At 45.6% G+C, this 20,560-nt stretch overlaps 3 protein-coding genes across 4 annotated transcripts in view; 2 read left to right on the forward strand and 1 right to left on the reverse strand.

Moving 5' to 3' along the window:
* LOC134439909 (GDNF family receptor alpha-4-like) overlaps positions 1-1,795 on the reverse strand; it is a 76,811-nt gene extending 75,016 nt beyond the window's left edge. Inside the window, exon 1 of the mRNA XM_063189824.1 lies at positions 1,709-1,795. The gene's annotated coding sequence lies outside the window, so the exon portion shown is untranslated. The remainder of the gene's footprint in view (positions 1-1,708) is intronic.
* A 20-nt stretch (positions 1,796-1,815) lies between these two features.
* Positions 1,816-10,503, forward strand: dnd1 (DND microRNA-mediated repression inhibitor 1). 2 transcript variants are annotated; one of them, XM_063189825.1, is made up of 5 exons: positions 1,816-1,908; positions 2,242-2,344; positions 3,547-3,872; positions 5,129-5,273; positions 8,938-10,503. In XM_063189825.1, the coding sequence occupies exons 1-5, from the start codon at positions 1,888-1,890 to the stop codon at positions 9,681-9,683; spliced, it is 1,341 nt and encodes a 446-aa protein (XP_063045895.1). In that variant the 5' UTR covers positions 1,816-1,887; the 3' UTR covers positions 9,684-10,503. The 2 variants fall into 2 exon arrangements, with proteins under 2 accessions (XP_063045895.1, XP_063045897.1); XM_063189827.1 differs by having other exon boundaries at positions 1,844-1,908; positions 2,260-2,344.
* Positions 10,504-13,952: 3,449 nt separating this feature from the next.
* On the forward strand, positions 13,953-16,093 carry LOC134440659 (glutamic acid-rich protein-like). Its single transcript, XM_063190784.1, has 3 exons — positions 13,953-14,135; positions 14,942-15,064; positions 15,623-16,093. The coding sequence occupies exons 1-3, from the start codon at positions 13,953-13,955 to the stop codon at positions 16,049-16,051; spliced, it is 735 nt and encodes a 244-aa protein (XP_063046854.1). The 3' UTR covers positions 16,052-16,093.
* The last annotated feature ends 4,467 nt before the right edge of the window (positions 16,094-20,560 follow it).

Raw genomic sequence — 20,560 nt, forward strand, 5'->3', positions numbered from 1 at the left:
CACAAATGTTTAAGGTGATTTTAAGAACAGAGTTGCAGGTGCTCATAGACGGCCATTCTAAAGCTGGTTGAGATAAAATCCAAATCAGCCAAATATCAGAGACTGCAGCAAACATGAAATAAACGGTGAGGGGGACTCTAAAACATTGCAGACCACTCAGAAAATGGCCTTAATGTTCAAAAAAGTGGACTTCTCCTTTAATTCGAGCGTCGTTCTGCACTTCAATAACAACAGTAACAGCTCCAGCTGGGCAACAATAGTGAGGCATTTTTTTCAGTGTGTGTTATAGTCCATAAAAGCCCATCCATAGCCTAGCTAGTCTATTATCAGCGGATAATACGTGTCGTGGTTTCATCAAAACCTCTCGCGCACCTGTCAGACGACCAGCTCACACAAAAAACACTTAACGTTCTCCCGCCCAGCCAGCACACCGAAGCGCTCCTGCTGCCCAGACAACTGAGCTGGCAGCCAAGTGGCTTAGAACACGAAAAAACGCTTTCCTGAATTAGAAAATGCCCCCAGCCCTCTTGAAACGGAGATGCCTGTGGTGCTACTGGAGACGAACATCAGCGGGGGACCTGATATTGCGCGCGCGCCACTCGCGAGACAAGGAAACTATTAGCCTAATCTATTTTTAAACCCTCTGTTAGATATCAAAGCACCCCCTCATCATAATAAATGTTTAGTGATACTCTCACGGCGCCATTCACATTAATACTATTATAAATACTATTATAAAGGCGTCTTCAGAGTCGTCCATGATGAAGGGCCAACATGCACAACTGCTGAGTAAAAATCCTCAGGTATTAATCAAGTCTCATTATCATCAGCCACGCGCACACCACACGAATCAGCATCCGGTGCACCTGCTCAGAACACGTTTCTTAGCCGATTAAGGCTGACAATAAATGACCTGGGCCGGGCCAACTCAGAAGAGTGTCAGGAGAAAAAGCAATTTATTCCAGCATTCCTTGGTCTTTCCCCAAACAGGGCCCACATATCACACTCGGGCATCCTTGATTGAGCTCATCAAGAGCTTAAAACTAACCTGGTGGGCTCAATAATAGGAATCGACCTCGCGCGCTGTCTCGTCCCAGATGCCCAAATGGAAATTGTGCTTTTCTTTTTTTTCTCCCCTTTCTTTCTCGGTCGCCTATTCTATTCTGCTCCGCACAGCCTTATGATTTCTCAAACTTCCGACAAATCACTGACTTCTGTAGGCTTCACGCTTGGAAGCCCAAACAAAGCTTACATCATCATAATTGATCGTTATCATATTTATTAATGTTGTTGCTGCCCAAGGGAGGGGACAAGGGGATATAAAATCAGAATGCTAAGATATCCGACCATCCGTATTAGTTGCACCTGTTTAAAATGATTGATACTTGGCTGAAGAGCTGTGCCAATCATGCCTCTTTTTTCTTGAGAATGAGGGGATATGGTTACATTCTGAGACACGGAGCTATTCAGCCACTGATTAAAGAAAAAAAAAAGATCACTAGTTCAGAACTAAAATAATGTGGTCAGTCACTGACATCTGGTGGATAAGAAAATAAACGGTCACTACGACCAAGGTGAATCCGGGTGACTGACTTTAAATTGGCGCCAAGCTCAATTTTAAATAAAGGTATGTCCGTTGAAAGGGTTAGTTGTTTTTTTTTGTAAATGTTTGACATGTGAAACAAATAAACAAAAAATACAAACCTACCGGGAGTGTCCGGGTTCAATTTTGGTTTGGAGTGTGCGCGTGGCGTGCGTGTGCCTGGTCCCGCGAATGACCCCAGTTGGTCTGATGATCAACCAATCGTATGGTCCTAAAAAGTGAGGTTAGGGTGGAAGGATACAACTTGTTAAGAGAACATTACTTTACGCGCAAGTAAATGAACGATGGGGGAACAACACCTGGTGGTGAGTAATGTTTTCTCAAAAAATAAGGCCTAATCAATCATGTATTATGATAAAAGTAAACATGCAATACAGCCCTTTGCCTGTTTGGTCAGTTGTTTACTAAACGCACAGCGTAGCTGTACAGATGGTTGAGAACAGGCTACAAGTGTTTCATGAGTAGTAAGTGCAGTCGTGTCCTCTGTGAAATTAAGACCACTCTGCAGTAACTGCTTGTTAAAATGGCATTGCAGACAACATTCAGATGTAGGCTATCTACTGCATCGAATACTAAAGGAAAGTTTGAAGATGGGCTAAACGTGGTAGAATGCGGTTGGTTTATATTTACTTTTGCAGTCTGGTCCCGAACGACAGAAGGCGTTGGAAGCCTGGCTGCAGACGACCAACACCGTACTGACTCAAGTGAACGGGCAGCGCAGATATGGCGGGCCTCCTCCAGGTGTGTATCTCCCCGGCACGAAGCCACAGGCGGGCTCACTTGGCTGGCATAAGCAGTCAATACCGTGTTGGCACTTTCATCTGAATATGAATTCCAGGAAAATGTAATTGTGCAAGATGGGACCCCATTAAAGTCAGTGTTTCCCGTGCCCTTTGCCAGTGATATCTATTTTAATTAGATGTCGCTGCTTTCGATTCGCGCCCACTGTTGAGATTTGAACTCGGGGCACCAGCGATAGCCTACTTGAGGCGTAATGCCAACTTTGAGTTAATTTGGAGACGTGAACTGCACTGCACTTAAAAGAAATGGCGGTGTACTGTACATCAACGCTACGTATCCACTGCTAATTCATCCTCTCCAACGCAATGGCGCCAAGATCTTGCCATTACGCAGGTGTTGATCATTACCAAAGAGTGTCAATAACTCATTACAATCACCTGTCTCCAATTCACCTCAGTACACTTGTTCATAACACTAGCCCTCCTTTCTGAAATCGCTCCCTCTTCCATGTCATAATCATCTCATCTCAGCATATCCCTTCACCCTCTGAAAAGAAGAGTTTGAGGAGAAACAAAACGGCATTTATTTATTTTTTTGCTGCAATTCCATTCTAGTACATTGGGTGATTGCTGCTCTGACACATTCAGAGAAAAACTATTTCCGTACACAGAACAGATTTTTGTTGATTTGGATGAGTGAAAGGGTGTTAAATGTTTGCATAAGTTCAGTTGCTACAGACCTACTGGGGGTAGTTGCAAAATGAAATCAACACTGCACATTATGCACGCTCACATTCCAAAGTTAGTTCTACAAAATATTAATGTGACCAAGACTGTTGTCAGCACTGTTAATTAACTCTGTGTGTGTGTGTGTGGATGCATATGTGTGTATCCATACGATGGTGTGTGTGTATGTGTCTAGTCTAGTCCTAGTCTACACCAGAGGTGTGCGTGCGCGTGTGTGTGTGTGTGTGTGTGTGTGTGTGTGTGTGTGTGTGTGTGTGTGTGTGTGTGTGTGTGTGTGTGTGTGTGTGTGTGTGTGTGTGTGTGTGTGAGAGAGAGAGAGACAGGGGTGAGGTCTACCTGTGCCAGGTGCCGCGTATGAGGAAATGTGGATCTCACTGATGACAGTTAATGTCTCTCTCTCTCTCTCTCTCCACCCCCCCCCCCCCCCTCCCCCCTCCCCCCCCCCCCCCCCCGTAGGCTGGTCTGGCCCCACCCCTGGCGCGGGCTGCGAGGTCTTCCTGTGCCAGCTGCCGCGGGAGGTCTACGAGGACACGTTGATCCCGCTGTGCCAGACGGCCGGCCCGCTCTATGAGTTCCGCCTCATGATGAACTTCAGCGGGCAGAACCGCGGCTTCGCCTACGCCAAGTATGCCACGGCGGGCGCGGCGCGCGAGGCCATCCGCACCCTGCACCGCTGCACGCTGCCCTGCGGCACTTCGCTGGTGGTGCGCCTCAGCACCGAGAAGCACCAGCTGGTTCTGGAGGGCCTCCCCGACGACCTGGACCGGCCCCAACTCATGAAGGTAGGTGTGTCTGTGTCTGTAGGCTCGTTCGTGACGAAGCAGTGCTGCTTTTGCTAAGCAGCGAGCATGCACACTTTACCAGTTTGATGCATTGGTGTTCTAACCACAATGCATCAAACTGGCAAAGTGCGCATGCCCACTGCCTAGCAAAAGCAGCACTGCTTTGTCACGAACGAGCCCTGTGTCTGTGCACACTCGCATGGAACTGGGCCCACATTCACTTAAAGGTGCACTGTGTAAGGTTTTTAGTTGTTTATTTCCAGAATTCCTGCTGCCCATTCACTAATGTTACCTTTTCTCATGCACCATCAAATTCTAAGTATTCATTATGACTGGGAAAATTGCACTTTTCATACATGAAAAGGTGGGGGATCTTCTCCATGGTCTGGCATTTTGAATTTCCAGAAAGGGGCATTTTTAGCTGCAAACATTACTGTACTTTGGCCATACTAGTAAATATTAGTTATTACTTAGTAAACATTCATGAAAAGATCAAATTTGGCAACAGGCAATCCAGTTTCAATGAGCAGCATACTTGCAGTACCCATTCTGTCCGTTTCCTGCATCTTTAACAAAAGTACGTAGATGCATGCACACCCCAACCTCACTTTGGACCAGCGTAGCACAAAAGTATATTGATGAGGGAGAACATAGTCCACACACTAAAACGCCAAACCAATAAGTCACTCAAAACGTACAATTACTTCTTCAGAAGGGACAGTCTGATGGCCTGGAGAGACCAGGGGTGAAGGTCAAACTGGTTCCTCCTCCCCTGTTGCTTATGGCCTTGTGAATCATCAACGATTGATGTCATTGATGATCTGAGTTGTATTCAGCATCTTGCAAAATCACAATTCAGAGGTCATCATCTTAATAGTAACCAGAATGTTTAATGGAGAATTGACACTATAGGTTTACTGTAGGGGTGTAAATAATATCGAAATGTATCGATATATCGCGATATAGTCTGATGATTGAATCGAATCGAATTGCATTGTATCGTGGGGCATTCTTAAGTATCGAAAATAATCAAATCGCTGGCCCCTACCCAATAACCTAATAAAAGTGGGAAAGTAATTGGGGGAAAAAAACGTATTGTATCGTGGGGCATTCTTAAGTATCGAATCGAATCGTATCGCATCGAATAATAAGATATCGATATTGAATCGTATCGTCATGGAGGCTGTGATTTACACCCCCAGTTTACTGTAATGTAATGTATTGTAATGTATTCGTGTGTGTCCGTGTTCCCCCAGGTCCTGGAGGAGCTGGGCCAGGGTATGTCTGGGCTGACCCTGAAGACGGCCCTAGTGGGACCCCAGAAACAGAAGCATACCACGGCGTTGGTCACCTACGCCAGCCACCACGCGGCGTCCATGGTCAAGAAGGTGGTGGTGCAAGGTAAGCTGGTAATAAACCCATTTTGTCCTGGAGCGACATATATGCTGCATTCTGTTTCTTGAGATTTGAGATGTTTGATTGAAAAATGTGGGTATTTCAGAGCTGAATGAACACATTCTTCTAATGCAATATGAGGGTCCTAGCTTTTAAATGCAACCTTTTTCATGTTTTATGTGCTTCGAAGGCTGAGATATTTAGGTTTTAATAGGCAGAAAGCACCTTGGGTAAATCACAGTTTACAGCGCATCACTTGACTTAATAGAATTTGTACCAGGGTACAAAATCTCAAAATTATCCTTCTTGGAGGGAAATGATGGTACACCAACCAAACGCATAAAACCTTGTTGCTTCCACATCGTTTCACTCTGCAAAAGTAGTGTGTGTGTCCTGCATGCGTGTCTATATATATATAAGTGCATTTGGGCTGCACAGCCCCCAACGGATCTCTATTACACCAAATACCAGATCTGAGATATACCATTCTGCTAAGGGCCTATGTCCACACCAGGCTTGTACGAAATTCCGAATTGACTGAATTTGAATTCAAAGTAATGCCATAATACGAACACTTGGTGGTGACATTACCTTGAATTTCTTTGAATTCAAAGTAATGCCATAATATGAACACTAGGTGGTGGTGTTCTATTTACTCTCAATGGGTGGTGTAGCTTAAATTCAAATTCATTCAATTCGGAATTTCGTACAAGCCTGGTCCACACAGACCATGAGGCGTATGTTTGGGCATCTGTGCTGCTGGGCAGTACTGTCCTACACCCTGTGTGTGAGTGTGAGTGCTTGTGTCTGGGCTTGCGAGCCTGCTAAATGAGCCTTTGGCTTCCAAGAGAGGCAGCAGGACGGGTTTTAGGTCATTTAAATGAGAACTCTGAATTTATCGTACATCACTCACCCTTCCTACAAGTTGTGCAATATTAGGGATTTAACATCAAGTCCTTTCAATGAATATGGCTTTTATTTTCACATTAATGATTGTGAACTGATCAGAGGACAACATTGTGGTACAAAAACAATAACTGTAGTGCATCTGACGACAGTGCTCAACGTGAAGTTCATTCAGGAATATGTTGTATAGCTCTTTGTACTGAAGCTCATGCAAGTATTATTTGAAATTAGGGAATATTCTGGAAAAGGTATCCGTAAACTACAAGTTTGACTTTCAGTGAGAAGCTCTAATGATTCTTTGTCTAACATCTATTCAGATTAGACATTGAATGTCAACATAGCAAGTAAACAAAGTATAGCATATCTAAAACATAGTTCGGGGTGATGTATAATGCTGTGCTTCTACACACCCAATCAGCCAATATAGGACTTCTAAGGTGACCTTGACCTTTTGCCTTGGGGCCAGAGTCTCAAAGCGGCTCTTGGTATGAAACAAGAAGGTTCTGGAAAAAGTTCCTTAGAATCATCTTGTTGAATTCCCAGTTACATGTTTAAAGAAGTTTTCCATGAAGGTTAGAAAAAAATGTAAAATGAAGGAAGAAAGTGTGGATTTTATATTTGAAAATACAATCATTTTAACTTTTGGTTCAAACATAAAAGTTGAAGCAGAAACACCATTTCAGAACATTTTTTTTCTCAAGGTGAATCTATTGCTTTTCTGTATCCAAAATGCTCAGTTTCTCACAATCTTATGCAAACCTACTGTACCGCTTACACATTCCATTACAACACTATAGCAAATGAGTAAACACCTTCAGATTTTTCACTAGTCCATTCTTCTTTATATCTGATGCAGAGTTTAATTGAATATTTATTCAACCCAAAATGAAGCACAAGCCTTGAGCTACACTGGGACTGCATTGGTGTTAACAGCTGTTGAAAAGCACTTGAAATAATGTAAAACAACAGTTTCTGTGTTAAACAAGGACTTTCTGTTAGCGATGCAGCATTGCAGTTGGTGTGTGTGTGGGTTATTTACAACGCACGCTCGGTTTAATTAAAATCAAGTTTCCCCGAGGTTGTTTTCCTCATGGTATTACACTCTCGGAAATGTGGTTACATGACATTAAATGTAGCAGACGCTTTTCTCCAAATGGACTTACAAAAGAGGATAATAAGCTGATGCGATTTGTGAGGTAAAATACCAAGAATACAACAAGGTTAGTGCAGAGGAGTGGAGTGAGTTTTGTTATGGGGGGGAATTCTGTTGGGGGAGCAGAGCATAGGCTCTTTTGAATGTTGAGCAAAATGACCCTAGTCCCTTAACGACTGGTAGCTTGTACCACCATTGGGGGACAGTGATGACTGGCAAAGAAACTTGATCAAGGTGACCTCGATACCCGAGTCCGTGTATTGGATAACTTGTGTAATGGATATTGACCAATTAACATACATGATAAAATAATGACATTACTGTCGAATTTGGGTCAGTTAAGGGTGACTACAGGTTCCTTGTCGTTCCAGTGTTTGATGTTGCAATGCACTCCACTGGTATTTTTTTTAAATACGGGAATAGAAAATACACAATTACAGTACATGAAATGCTGTCTCTTGGAAGGCTAACTCCATTCAAACATTGTTTCCCAGTTGTTTGGTATCAGAGTTGTATTTATGATCACAGTTTGGAGTTGTGTTGTTTTGATAATCACAGTTCCGAACTAGAAGCACTCAAGAGTGCAAATCTCCGCAAAGGCCATGGGGTCACTTGATGCCATAACAACACACGCTGTGGAATCCTATGCCATTAATATAACTCTGTTTGTCATTTCCAACAACTCTACAAAATGACATCAAAATCCATTCACAACTTTGGGTTATTCTGCTGACAGACAGACCGAAAACACAACCTCCTTTGCGGAGGTAGTTAAAGGATAACTTTAGTCAATTTCAGCATGCAGTTGTAATGCTCACACTACCCTGGACTTGTCAGTACCTGAGGGTTTTTTTTCCTTCTTCAGCCTTTTCCAAGATCGTGGTCATTGTAATGGGGGCAGCGGTTTGTTTACTTTTTTTTTTTTTACATTTTTATTTATTCCCAAAAACACCCAAAAGGTTATGCAACATCAGCAGACAACTAGAATAGAATAGAATAGAATAGAAAGCCTTTATTGTCATTACACAAAGTATACTGAGATTTGAGCTTCCCTACAAGGTGCACAGTCCTTTACAGATGAACATTGTCCTGTAACTGAGAGTTCATTGTTGTAACAGCTTTGGGGAAGAGGGGCTGTTCTTCATCCTATTGGTTCTGGCTGGTAATGCCTTGTAGCGCCTGCCAGAGGGCAACAGTGTGAAGAGATGGGAGCCAGGATGTGAGGGATCTTCAATGATGCTCCTGGCTCTACTTAGGCAGCGGGAGTTGTAAATGGTAGGTATGGGAGGCAGGGGGCAGCCTATGATTTTTTTTTTTGCGCTGTTTTGGGCACCCTGTGCAGCTTGAGTGCCACACTGACACTGCAAACCTTCCTTTTCCTTTTGGGAAAATACTTGAAGTAGGCCTATGTTTATTTTTTTATTTTTTTTAAATGTAAACAAACGCTGCCCCCATTAGAATAGCTCATATCTCGGAAAGGACTGAGCCGAAAAATGTGGCATCACCGGGTACTGACAAGTCAAGGGTAGTGTGAGCAATACAACAGCATATTGAAATTGATTTAACTAGTCCTTTAACATGCTTGTGTTTGTGTGTTCCATCCCCTGACAGCCTTCAAGAAGCAGTTTGGCGTGAGCCTGGCGGTGAGCTGGACCTCCTCAACCGCTCTGCCCGGCAGCCCCGACCGCTATGACAAGCCTCGCGGTAGCGGCGGCGCCCCCCACTTCCCTCGTCGCAGCAGCAAGCTGGCCAACCGGCCCCCGCGCCTGTCCCCCCCCAGCCTCCCTCGACCACCGCCTGCTCTTCCTCAGACCCCCAGCCCCTTGCCCCCGGTGTCCCTGCCCCGTCGCGCCCCCCCTGGTCTCTCACCGAATCCAACCCTGCCCCCCATGTCACCATCCACCTTCCTCTCCCCATCACCACCACCACCACAGCGTCGCTTCAGCCCAGCAGTGGGGAGTGTCGTGGGGGGTCGGCGGCCCACTTACAACGGGGGTTCCCCCATGGAGAGCGTGTTGCAGGGTGGCGTCGGTGGTGAGGGTGGCCCCACCCCCACCCCTACCCTGGAGGCCCTGTTGGGGGGCAACAACCCTGTCTTCTTCCTGCACTGGCTGTGCGAAAGCAAAGGCCTCGGGGCGCCCACCTATGAGCTGATGCAGCAGTGCACCTGCGCCGACGGCTCCCAGCTCTTCCTGTGGAAGATCAGCATCCCAGGCCTGCCCGGCAGCCCGTCCCTGCCCGTGGTGGCGCATGTGGCGTCCAACCCCGAGCTGGGCATGAGCGGCCTGATGAGCCAGGCGCAGAGTGCCGCCGCCATGGAGGTGTTGCCCTTCCTGCTGAACGCGCCCCAGGTGTGAAAATGCACATGAGGTATCAGTTTATGTACACCACCTGAATTTAGAAGCTACAATCCAGTGCCACATCTTTCAAATGATCTGGTTCTACCTGTCCAAATAGGGCCCAATTTGGAGAGGTAAAACCAGGTCTGTTGGAATATGTGGCACTAGGTTGTAGCTTTTGAATTCAAGGTGCCCATCACCGGTTCTGTGGCTTATGAAAAACACAGCACAGACACACACACACTCTCTCATTCACTTATTTCTCTATGTACAGTCAGGATTCTTATCTGTGAGTTTGTATGCACACACTCGCAGTCTACCTCAAACATACAAATGCACAATATCTCTCTGGTCACTTCAAGTTGAAGTCCAAATGCATTTGTTCTAAACGAAAGAGAGTTTGTTTATACATCCATACAAAACCACTTGCTGCTACCACTTCTTCATAAGCTACAACCTCCCTTTGCACAGCTTACACCTCTGGATTCACACACACAACAGCCAGAATTGTTTAAAAAAGATAAGGTTGTTTAAAAGAAAAATAATTATATGAAAAGATACAATGTAATATTTTATTCTTTTATGAATGGTTTTAGTATATTTTAGTTCTTCTAATTATTTTAATTTTGCACTTTTTTGTGTGTCTTTCCGCCTTATTTGCATGTTTTAACTATTTGCATGATTTCAGTTTGAATGTTTTGTCAACACCTTATCTGCATGTTTTTCCTTTTGAACTTTTTGGTGTGTTTTGTGTAAATAGTTTGCTGTGTTTTTGAGTTTGAAGTGTTTGAGTTTTGTCTTGCGTTACATTTTGATTATTAAAACAAGAAAGACCCGATTTACAAGCCTGGTTTTTAATCATTGTACTGGTTTGCAATTCATCAGTTCACTATTTGAAATTGGGATTCAATTTGGAGAACGGACCTCTGGTGATGGTGTGGCTCTTGCAGGAGGGTGGCTGTCCGCGGTGGACCGATCAAAGTGCTTCACTGGGTCCACGTTGGACCACTGCGCTTGAGAAGCTGAGATAGTTAGATTACGCGGCATATTGGGCAAGATCGCTGGCCGTGGTGCTGAAGTGGGCTACTGCCAAGGCCAACAAATGTCTATATGCAGTAAACATTCTCGAGCTCAGGAGTACGGGGCGCCACTGAGAGCTCGGGCAGTATCGTGCATTTGTTGTGGGTGTTCAGTTAAACTGCAGGAAATGTATCTGAGTATGGAAATAAAGTGAAGGGGGTAGAGTTTTCCTGCCCTAATTTAAATGTTGGCCTCCATATAGTGTAAAAAATGGGACTATGAAGTTCAAGGCTACACAAAAGAGGCCTGGTGGTGTGACTGTAAGACCACCCACAACCCTAGTAATGGTCTAGCCTGGGAGTACCCATGCTGCCTTGCGCACACTTGTCGACACACTTGTGATTTAGTCTGGCGTTTGCCAACAGACAAGTAATGGTCAGTCCATCACAGGAAACCAAGGTTGCTCTGACCATGAGGAAAACAGAAAACAACTTTACTAATCCTTTTCAGTGAAGTCAAGCATATCATAATTTTCCATAACAGGATTCCCGAAGGCACGATTGTTGTTTAAAATATATTTTTATATTATTTGAGTTTCAGGAGATAAACTGCTTGAATTTTAGGACATAGAGAAAGTCAAGTAAATTCTGCTCTAATGAATGGTTTAAAAAAGGCAGAATGGTGTTAGATAACTGAACACTACAGAGAGGTAATCATTCAAATATACGACATACGTGTACTGTATAAACGTGCACACTGTCCATTCTTCAAGCAAGATATTAAATGGTGCAATGGGCCAATAGTCAGCAGCAATGATGAATGAAATGAAATGAAAGGATGAATACCATGAAACCATGAAATAAGGGTGAATATTGCAGACATCCGGCGCTAAGCCCCCCACATTTGGGCTTGGATGCCTACTCTCGGGGACCCCGGTTCGAGTCCGGCCGCGGTCATTTAACGATCCTCCCCTGTCTCTCTGCTCCATTCGCTTCCTGTCACCGTCTTCAACTGTCCTGTCTAATAAAGGCATAAAAGCCCCCCAAAAAACATTTTTAAAAAAGAAAAAAGAATTGAGGACATCCTAGAAGGGGTGCCCAAAAAAAGGAAGTGACCTTTTCAAAAAGAAATTCTAAATGGCCAAATAGCCTACACAGGTTGGTCCTCTGCAGAGGTAGAATGTAACTTTTTACTTCATTACTGTACTTAAGTAGTTTTTATGGTATGTTAAGTAAAGCAAAACAAAAAAGAATGCATAATCTGTACTTTTGTGTGTGCTGTGATAGATTATTTTTACATAGGCCTGCAGTTTACCTATATAGGCTAGGCAATAAACTTTATGTTCGAGAGTGCACTGAAGCATGGCCTGTCTTATAGAGGAAATAGTGTAGGCCTATGAGTCTTTCAGTTAATCACTCTTGGACAGCTGTAATGCATTTTTGTAAGGCAGAAAAAAGTGATCTGACCAGCCCCGTTCTCCCCCTTTGTCCTTGAGATCAGGTGAATTGTCTTGGTCAGTCACAGTAGCCAAGTTTGCATAGGTCTCGCCAGACAAAGCTTTTTTACGTTTAGAAAGGCTGCCTAGACTTTGTGTTATTATGCTTCATTACCAATTTACATACAGCTGAGCTGATCAATAAATATGAAGTGAGAGACCCCCAGAGGGTGGGCCTAGTGTTAATATGTCCAGCTGAAGTTTCAGGCTTCAGGGTCTCTCTCTGAAGAAGCCATTTAATTGTGGGCCTGCCTATCCAAGACAATGCTTCCTACATACTGACATTCACATTCCTGCACTCAGATATAAGCCTGTGTGTGCACATAGTATACATCATGCTGTAGGTCTATTGGTTTGACCAGTGTTATTCCAGGTTTATTGCTGCACTGATGGACTGCTGGCTGACCGTCTGCCCACTGCCAGACTGCAATATTGGATCGCCACCTGCTGGACAAAAGGTAAGTGGCACGTGCATTTTCGCAGTTGACGCAGGTTGTTTGAAAAACGTCCAGGCGACAAATGAACGACTACACAACAGTAGACATTTTTTCACAAGAAAAAGAAATATATCACCAAATGACAACAACAGCTATAATAATAATAGCATATAAACATGCTCCAAACACGTAGGCTAGTAGACTATCAGTCTACCAAGCATTGAAATTTGTAATGAGAGTTGTCTATTGGCCAAACTCATTAAGGCTATTTCTCTTTTGGGTACATTTCATATAGCTATTGCATGTGGCAGGTAATGAATTTGTAAAGCATTCTGAGACTGAGACCATGGTGGTGATACCACGTTATAGCTAGAGTAGGCCTATGTTGTGGGCCTGCATTGTACGTGCGCTTTTGATAACCTATTAGTTCCAGAACGTTAAACGTAACCATCTGGTCAATGAAAAACCGTAGTGCTCGATTATGACGTAAAAGTTCGGTTACCGTACGTGTGTTACGTTGCTATAAAAAGGCAGACAATCACGATTCAGTATCATTTCATAATTAGTACAAGACGACAAAGCTACAAATATGGACGACGATCTTCGGAAATTGTACAATCTCAGTATTGGAAACTTGATGGACGAGTTCAGGTGTCTGTTAGTTAGGCTATATGCTAGGGCAGGTGTGTGTGAATAATAGCCTATGTTTTTATAGCCTGCTATAAAATGTAATAATGTAGGCCTAGTACAATATAACTTCATGAAATAAATATATGTTAATAGCATCATAGTCTATAATGATAGTCTTATAGTCTATCATAACCTATAATTGAATGTATGTAGGCCTATATTTATAATGTAGCCTATTTTAAAATAAATAAATAAAATAAATAGGCCTACATTTAACATTTAATATATATAGCCTAGGCCTACTGTAGGCTATAGTATTGTATTATATTAGGATATTAGAGTTTATCACTCTGGGGGAAACCATGATGATTTTTTTTCTCAGAGGAACCTTTTGATAAACCTTCCTTCCATCATCCGTCTGGTCTGTCTGTCTGTCTGTCTGTCTGTCTATCTGTCTGTCTATCTGTCTTCAGTGTTAAGGAGGAAGGGTGGAGAGAGGAGAAGGCTGCTCTTGAGGCGGAGTGCCAGCAGCTGAGATCTTCTCTGGAGGTGGTGAAGGGAGAGACGGCTTCGCTCCAGGCAGAGAAGCAGAGGGAGAAGGCTTCTCTTGTGGCTGAATGGGCTGAAATCAAGGCAGATCTGCTGGCTTCATGGGTTGAGGAGAGGGCCTCTCTGGAGTTATCCTGGGAGGATGAGAAAGCCTATATGGAGGCCAGATGGAGACAGCAGGAGATTTCATGGGGCGAGGAGAAGGCACGTCTGCTGGCCGCCATCAATGCCGCCGACCTGGCAAAGCGCAGGAACCTCCGGCAGTCCATCCTCCTCCGCGATGCCCGTGCGGAGAAAGTGATGGATGAGCTGAGGAACAAAGCAGCTGAATGGATGGTGGTAAGTAGGACAGACTACACTGTTAAAACGTAAGATTCCTGGAAGAGCCCTCACTTGTCACTGTGAGGGAACTCCTAAAGGTTCTTTCCTGAACACCAGTGGTGTAGTCTACGTATAACGCGGGTATACAGAGCATACCCACTTCTTAATTTCAGAGATTTCAGTATACCCACTTAAAATGTATTGATCCATTATTTAGAATAGCACAAATACAGTATACCCACTTCAAAAAATGCTCAAATATACAGTATACCCACCATAAAAAAGTAGACTACACCACTGGCTGAACCTGTAGGAAAAACCCTATAAGGATTCCTTATGCCTCTTTTCCACTGCCGGTTTTCTGGTAGGCCTACAGCTCGAGACAGTGCAACTTGGCCACCACTTTTTGCTCTTCGATTGAGCTGTGTCGTGCCCAATTGAAAAGCAAAAAGTGGCGTCTGAGTCGCCCTGTGTCGAACTGTAGGCCTACCGGTAAACCGTCAGTGGAAAAGAGGCATTAGAGAACTTCTCAGGATTTCTATTCCTCCACAGTGGCTGTATTGGCTGCACTTGCTGTACTGAATTGATTCAGATTGAATTTAAGGTGTCTAGGAAGCATACACATAATGCATGTTGCACCTCTCAAACAAGTATTGTATACATCTGCTGCATGCGTGCCAAAAAAAAACACTTAGCATGATGACATGATGTGTGTGTGTGTGTGTGTGTGTGTGTGTGTGTGTGTGTGTGTGTGTGTGTGTGTGTGTGTGTGTGTGTGTGTGTGTGTGTGTGTGTGTGTGTGTGTGTGTTGTTCTGCTACTTAGGCACCTTGGGATGGCGAAGCCAGGGGTGACATTGACGTCCCACTGGTGTTGTCCACATGGGGCCAGAGAGAGGAGAACAGGAGAGTTCAAGAAGGCATGCCTCTCCTGCACAACCATCTGCAGGTAACCAAGGCCCTGATTACACCTATACAGATATTTTTGCCCTTGAGTACATGACATGTGGATACAAATTTGTTTTAGCCTCATAGAAGACATATTTCTAAAACCAACATTAACAAACATGTTAAAATGTTCTTCTCAAACACGTGCCCACCATACAGATTCCACCTCACTAGCATTGGGCATTGCTATAGAGACATACCAGAGGTGATAAAAGCGGCAAAAGTGCCGGAAGTACACTGTAATTGACTTTGCAAGTGGCGAAAGCAGTAAAAGCTCAAAAATGAGTCCTCAAGGGTGTCAAAGGCGTTTCATTTTTAACGTCAGCTTTAAAAATGTTTGAGCCATGACAAGGTACGGTGGCAGCCGATGGAATGTGTACATTTTTTGTAAACGTGAGCTTTGGGTGCTCACATTCCCTCAAATTTTTCACTGCTTTTGCCGTCTTTGGTCTGTTCAATAGCCCATTCTTCAGGGATTCTTCAGATTTTTACTTGAGCACTTTTGCAGCCTTCGGTTTTTGTTCCTTAATTCGATTTTTCTTGTGTTCTATTGCTATAGGAGTTCTTTGACCACAGCAGGATGGTAGAGCACCTGGTGCAGCAGCAGCAGCTGGAGGCGGGGCTGGAGAAGAAGCTGGCCAATGAGACGAAGACCTTGAACGCCAAATATCTCAGGGAAAGAGAGATCATGCAGAAGACTGCCATGAAAAAGAGAGAGGAGCTGCTGAGGAAACTGTTGAAGGAAGCAGAAAAGAAGAAGAGAAGGCGTGAGGAGAAGCAGAGGAAGGAGGCAGACAAGCTCGCAAAACACCAAAAGAAAGAGGCTGAGAGATTTGTTAAGGAGGCAGCAAAAGTGGCCAAGAAGGCCGAAAAGGAGGCCAAGAAGGAGGCAGCCAGGGCGGAGAGGGCAGCAGCAGCAGGAGGGAGCTCATTCATCAGCACACTCCTCTGCTGCTTCAGGAGGAGGGCTGCTGCAGCCTCCTCCTGAGCTGTGCTCCCCTTCCCCTGTGTGTGTGTGTGTGTGTGTGTGTGTGTGTGTGTGTGTGTGTGTGTGTGTGTGTGTGTGTGTGTGTGTGTCTGTGCGTGTGCGTGTGCGTGTGCATGTGCGTGTGTGTGCGTGTGTGTGTGTGTGTGTGTGTGTGTGCATGTGCGTCTGTGTGTGTGTGTGTGTGTGTGTGAGTGAGTGTGCGTGTATGTTGCCCTTCTTTCGTCCTGTCTGTCATCCCTGTAAACCTCCTCCTCCGGTGGGATATCACAGCCCAGGTCATCCAGCGAGGGATTACCCTGCATGTCCCACGACCAGAGGCACGCCTCTCTCCTCCTCCACTCGCACAGCTGAATGATGACGACTTCCCACCGCCTCCTCAACCAGTGTTCTACACCCCAGGCTAGTCACCACCACGGGAGCCACGGCGGCAGCATCCTTCCTCGCCGGTGTATGCAGAACCGACAGAGCATGTGAGGAGTCAGCGATGGCCACCAGTGGACAGGCCACAACGCCCCTCATCTGCACAGAGGCAGCAGGCTGCAACTCACTCGTCGTCAGACCAGAGGGCCACGGGTTGGGACCAGCACACGCAGCTGCAGTCTTTGCATCAGTCAGCGAGACCGCCATCTCCACCTCATCTCTCTCTGACCTGTACACAACCACGAGAGCCACGACTGCAGCAGCAGTCCTCTCCTCTCCAGTGTATGCGGCACCAGCGAAGCACATTAGGAGTCTGCATCGGCCACCAGGTCAGACGTCCTCATCTCATCCTGTGCCCACGCCTGAGTATGCTGCTCCTTACAGCCCACGACAACCCTCATCTGCATAGAGGTGGCAGCCTGCACCTCACTCATCGGCAGACCAGAAGGCCATGGACTGGGTGCCACAGTCGCCACATCAGCCAGCGTCCCTCCCATCTCCGCCCCATCAGGAGACATCCTACAGGGGCCCCGAAGATGAAGATACCGCTGTTCTCCGATGACAACCCCCGCCAGTTCAACCAGATGCAGCTCACCCTTGATAACATCCTACCCCCTGATGCCACCGAGGGGTTCAAATACCACATCCATACCAACCCAGCAGAGCACAGTGTCACAGCCCACCACTGTTCTCTCAGCTGACTGCCCTTGCCAAGTCATCAGGCACACTTCAGTCATCATCCTCATCATCACCATCTTCATCGTCATCTTCATCCTCGTCATCGCCGTCTCATCAGAGAGAGCCTCAGAATTTCTGTCCGTGCTGCAGGACAGCAGAGCACTACCTCAACCGGTGCCCTGTCTTCAAGTCCCTCACACACCAGCAGCGAGTGGACTGGATCAAGGCTGGTCAGTTCGTGCTTGAGGTGTGGTCGGGACCATCAGACTGCACACAGTGTTACCTGAAGGCTCGCTGTCGGCAGTGTAACCGCACCCACCTCAAAGTGCTTCACATGGTCAACAGTCCAACCTCAACTTCCCCTTCACTTACCCGCGAGCCTGTGACCTACTTACTATGTGGACCCAGCGCATAGTAGCACATTGCCACAGAAGATGGTGATTGTGCATCTTCATCACGGTGGGAGGAAGGTAGAGACTTATGCCACCCTGGACGATGGGTCACAGCGCACCATTCTCCTTCATGGTGCGGATTAGAGGCCACATCTCTCCAGGGGCAGAAGGAGGAGTTGTCACTGTCTCAGGACCATCAATCAGGAACAGTGGCCTGTGTCAGGAAGATCAGTCTCCTTCTTTGTCTCCCCTGCTGATCAGCCTCGGTAGCGGTTCCGGATCGAGCAGGCATTCGCGTCCCCAGAGCTTCGCCTGTCCAGCCACCCTACCCAGTGGAGGCCCTTCAGGAAACCTACCCTCACCTCAAAGGTCTGCCTCTACAGGAGTTCATAGCAGCCCAGCTCCTGCTGGTCATTGGCTCTGACTGCCCTCATCCTCTCACGCCAGTCAAGCCAGTGCGTCTGGGCCCTCCGGGAGGGCCAGCAGCGGTCAAGACTCGGATCGGCTGGACAATCCATGGCCCAGCCCAGGTCCAGCAATTACCCTCTCATTGTCTGTTCACGAGGACACAGACACTTTCTAGCTCTCATCAGTCTGCCCAGTGCCAGCGCCACACCTCAGGCAGGCTGGCTCAGGCAGCGGCTAGCAGGCATCATCATCATGAGCAACCAGAGGACCATAGTCGTCCAGCAGCCAGCTCAGCTAGCAGCCCAGCTGACAGCCCCAACTGTCGACATCCTCTGAGTCTGCTTCACCCCTCGTCTTCGGGTCAGGTTGTGCAGTGCATCAGCAACAACAGTGGCAGGGAGGAGCCACTGCGCACACCTGTCAGAGCCCGTCATGGGGCGGCCACCGTCAGCGCCGCCATCAGGAGTCATTCCCCGAGTGTCCACCCCAGCCAGGTCAGCAGTTCCACACAGCCATGTGGAGGAGCAGCAGCTTCAACATCACCCCACATCAGCGTAGAAACCTCACCAGTCCAGCTGCTGTGGGCAGATGGGGCAGCCCAGACACAGGACTTGTGGTTCCAATCATCCCCCATCTAGTATAGCAGTCATCCCAGGAGTTGGTGGCAGTTGACAGCACAGTCTGGGTCTCGGACCAGACCACACGCTGCCTGCCTTCTGACCCATCAGCCTCCCATCCTGTTTCATCTCAACAACAGTTGGGGGGCGGCTGTTAAGGATTGCGGCTCCTGAGCCCGGCGGGCCATCAACTGTTCTGCCCAGTTCAGTTATTTTATAGTAAAACCACTGCTTGCCTTTACATCTGTGTGTGTCTGACTCATTGGATATCTTCATAGTGTTCTGGCCGCACAGCCTGTGGCGTTTGTTGTAGACCTGCAGACTCACTAATAGCAGCAGCCAAGTTCATTGCACAGGTGAGTCATTCCAAGAACCTGGCTCAGTAGTAAACAAGTTACAGTTTTTCTCGATTGCCTCCACACAAGTTCTGGTACTTCACACACAATTCTCGGAACATCTCACCCATTTCCCAACTCCCCTAACCAATGTCACTGAACACTAAACACAATTCCTACTTAACACTCAAATTCCAGTTTTAAAACACACTCTTTTCTCACCATTACACACAATTCTCTGGATTACACTCAATTTTCATGAAGAAAAACACTGGGTTTCTCATGGAACACACTGTCATTCACAACACTACAATCAACTGCAACTATGTTCACTTCCTCATCACATGGGCAAACTCTCTTCATACCGGTTTACAATCTGAAATCATCACCCCATAAGGACACACATTGCATGTCATATTGATGAAAAATGAGTGGATGCAAGGAGAAAACCCATTTGTTTAGTTTTTGAACTCAAAAATATGTTATACAAGACATAACTTTCATGTGGTTACCCAATATTTTAAAATACATTAGTGCAATTTTTAAAAATGTGTAAAATATATACACGTCTGTGTACTCAGAGTCTAAAAACAATAGTTCAGTATTTTACTACAGAAAATACCCTCTTTAGTAAGTAGAACACTGAAGAAAATAAGTTTCTACTGTGTTTCAAGTTGAGTATAGGTTTTTTTTTTCATAGCAGTAGGCTATACAGTAATGTAATGGGTTTTTTGTACTGCCAAATAGGCAGTGGGGTTTATCTTTGTGTTATTTTTGTGAAAAAGACATACAAATCTTTCTGTTTCTGTTTGTGTGTTGTGGGAATGAAGTTTTTCCAACTTATGTCACATCCATGACAATGTCACAATCCAGAACAAAAAAAGCCCAAGTTACTGGGAGAAATTAGTTTTACCCTGTGCCCAACAGTGTTTTAATGGGTCTGCAAATGTGTATTGTAGTGACTGTCTGTGTGTGTCATTTGACGACAAAATTAGGTTTTTAGAAGAGAGTACATTGTTTTGAGACAAGACGTGCATTTTTCAGAGGTAGTGAAGAGTTTGGCCCGTTGTGTGTGAGGTTTGGAGATTTGTGTGTAGAGTTCTGAGAATTCGAAGACCGATTCCGAAAATTGTGTGTAGGCAATTGAGAAAAACTGTAATCTTGAGGTAGTTGTCATGTGTGTATTGGTTTGGCCAGTGTATTAGTCCAGATTTAAAATAGGCCCTACGGGCTTGGTCTCCAAACAAAGGCAGGTGGGCCCAATCCGGCCCCGGCATGGCAAACATTTGGCCCGCCATGAGGTCAGAACCAATGAAAACATGAATGTGTGGGATTTTCGATGACTAAAACGTCAGTGGGTCATATCTCTCCAAAGCATTCACAGAGCATTAGATCTTGTGATAATCTCATAACAGACATTAACAAGATTGGAAAACAGAAAAGCGAACATCTATTCTCTGTCCAGACATAACCTGCTTCTCATTGCTCTACATACTTTGGACCTTGAAGAAAAATAATTGGAGACTGCCCTATGGGTTCTGCACTAGTTATTCTAGCAGGAGTTTCTCCTTTGACAGTTGTCAATTTGTGAATAAAAGTATTGGTAGTATTGGGCATAAAGCCACAAGGTCATGAAGGTCAAAAGGTCATACAGCTGCC

The sequence above is a fragment of the Engraulis encrasicolus genome, chromosome 23 (genome assembly GCF_034702125.1).
Source record: "Engraulis encrasicolus isolate BLACKSEA-1 chromosome 23, IST_EnEncr_1.0, whole genome shotgun sequence".
NCBI lineage: Eukaryota > Metazoa > Chordata > Actinopteri > Clupeiformes > Engraulidae > Engraulis > Engraulis encrasicolus.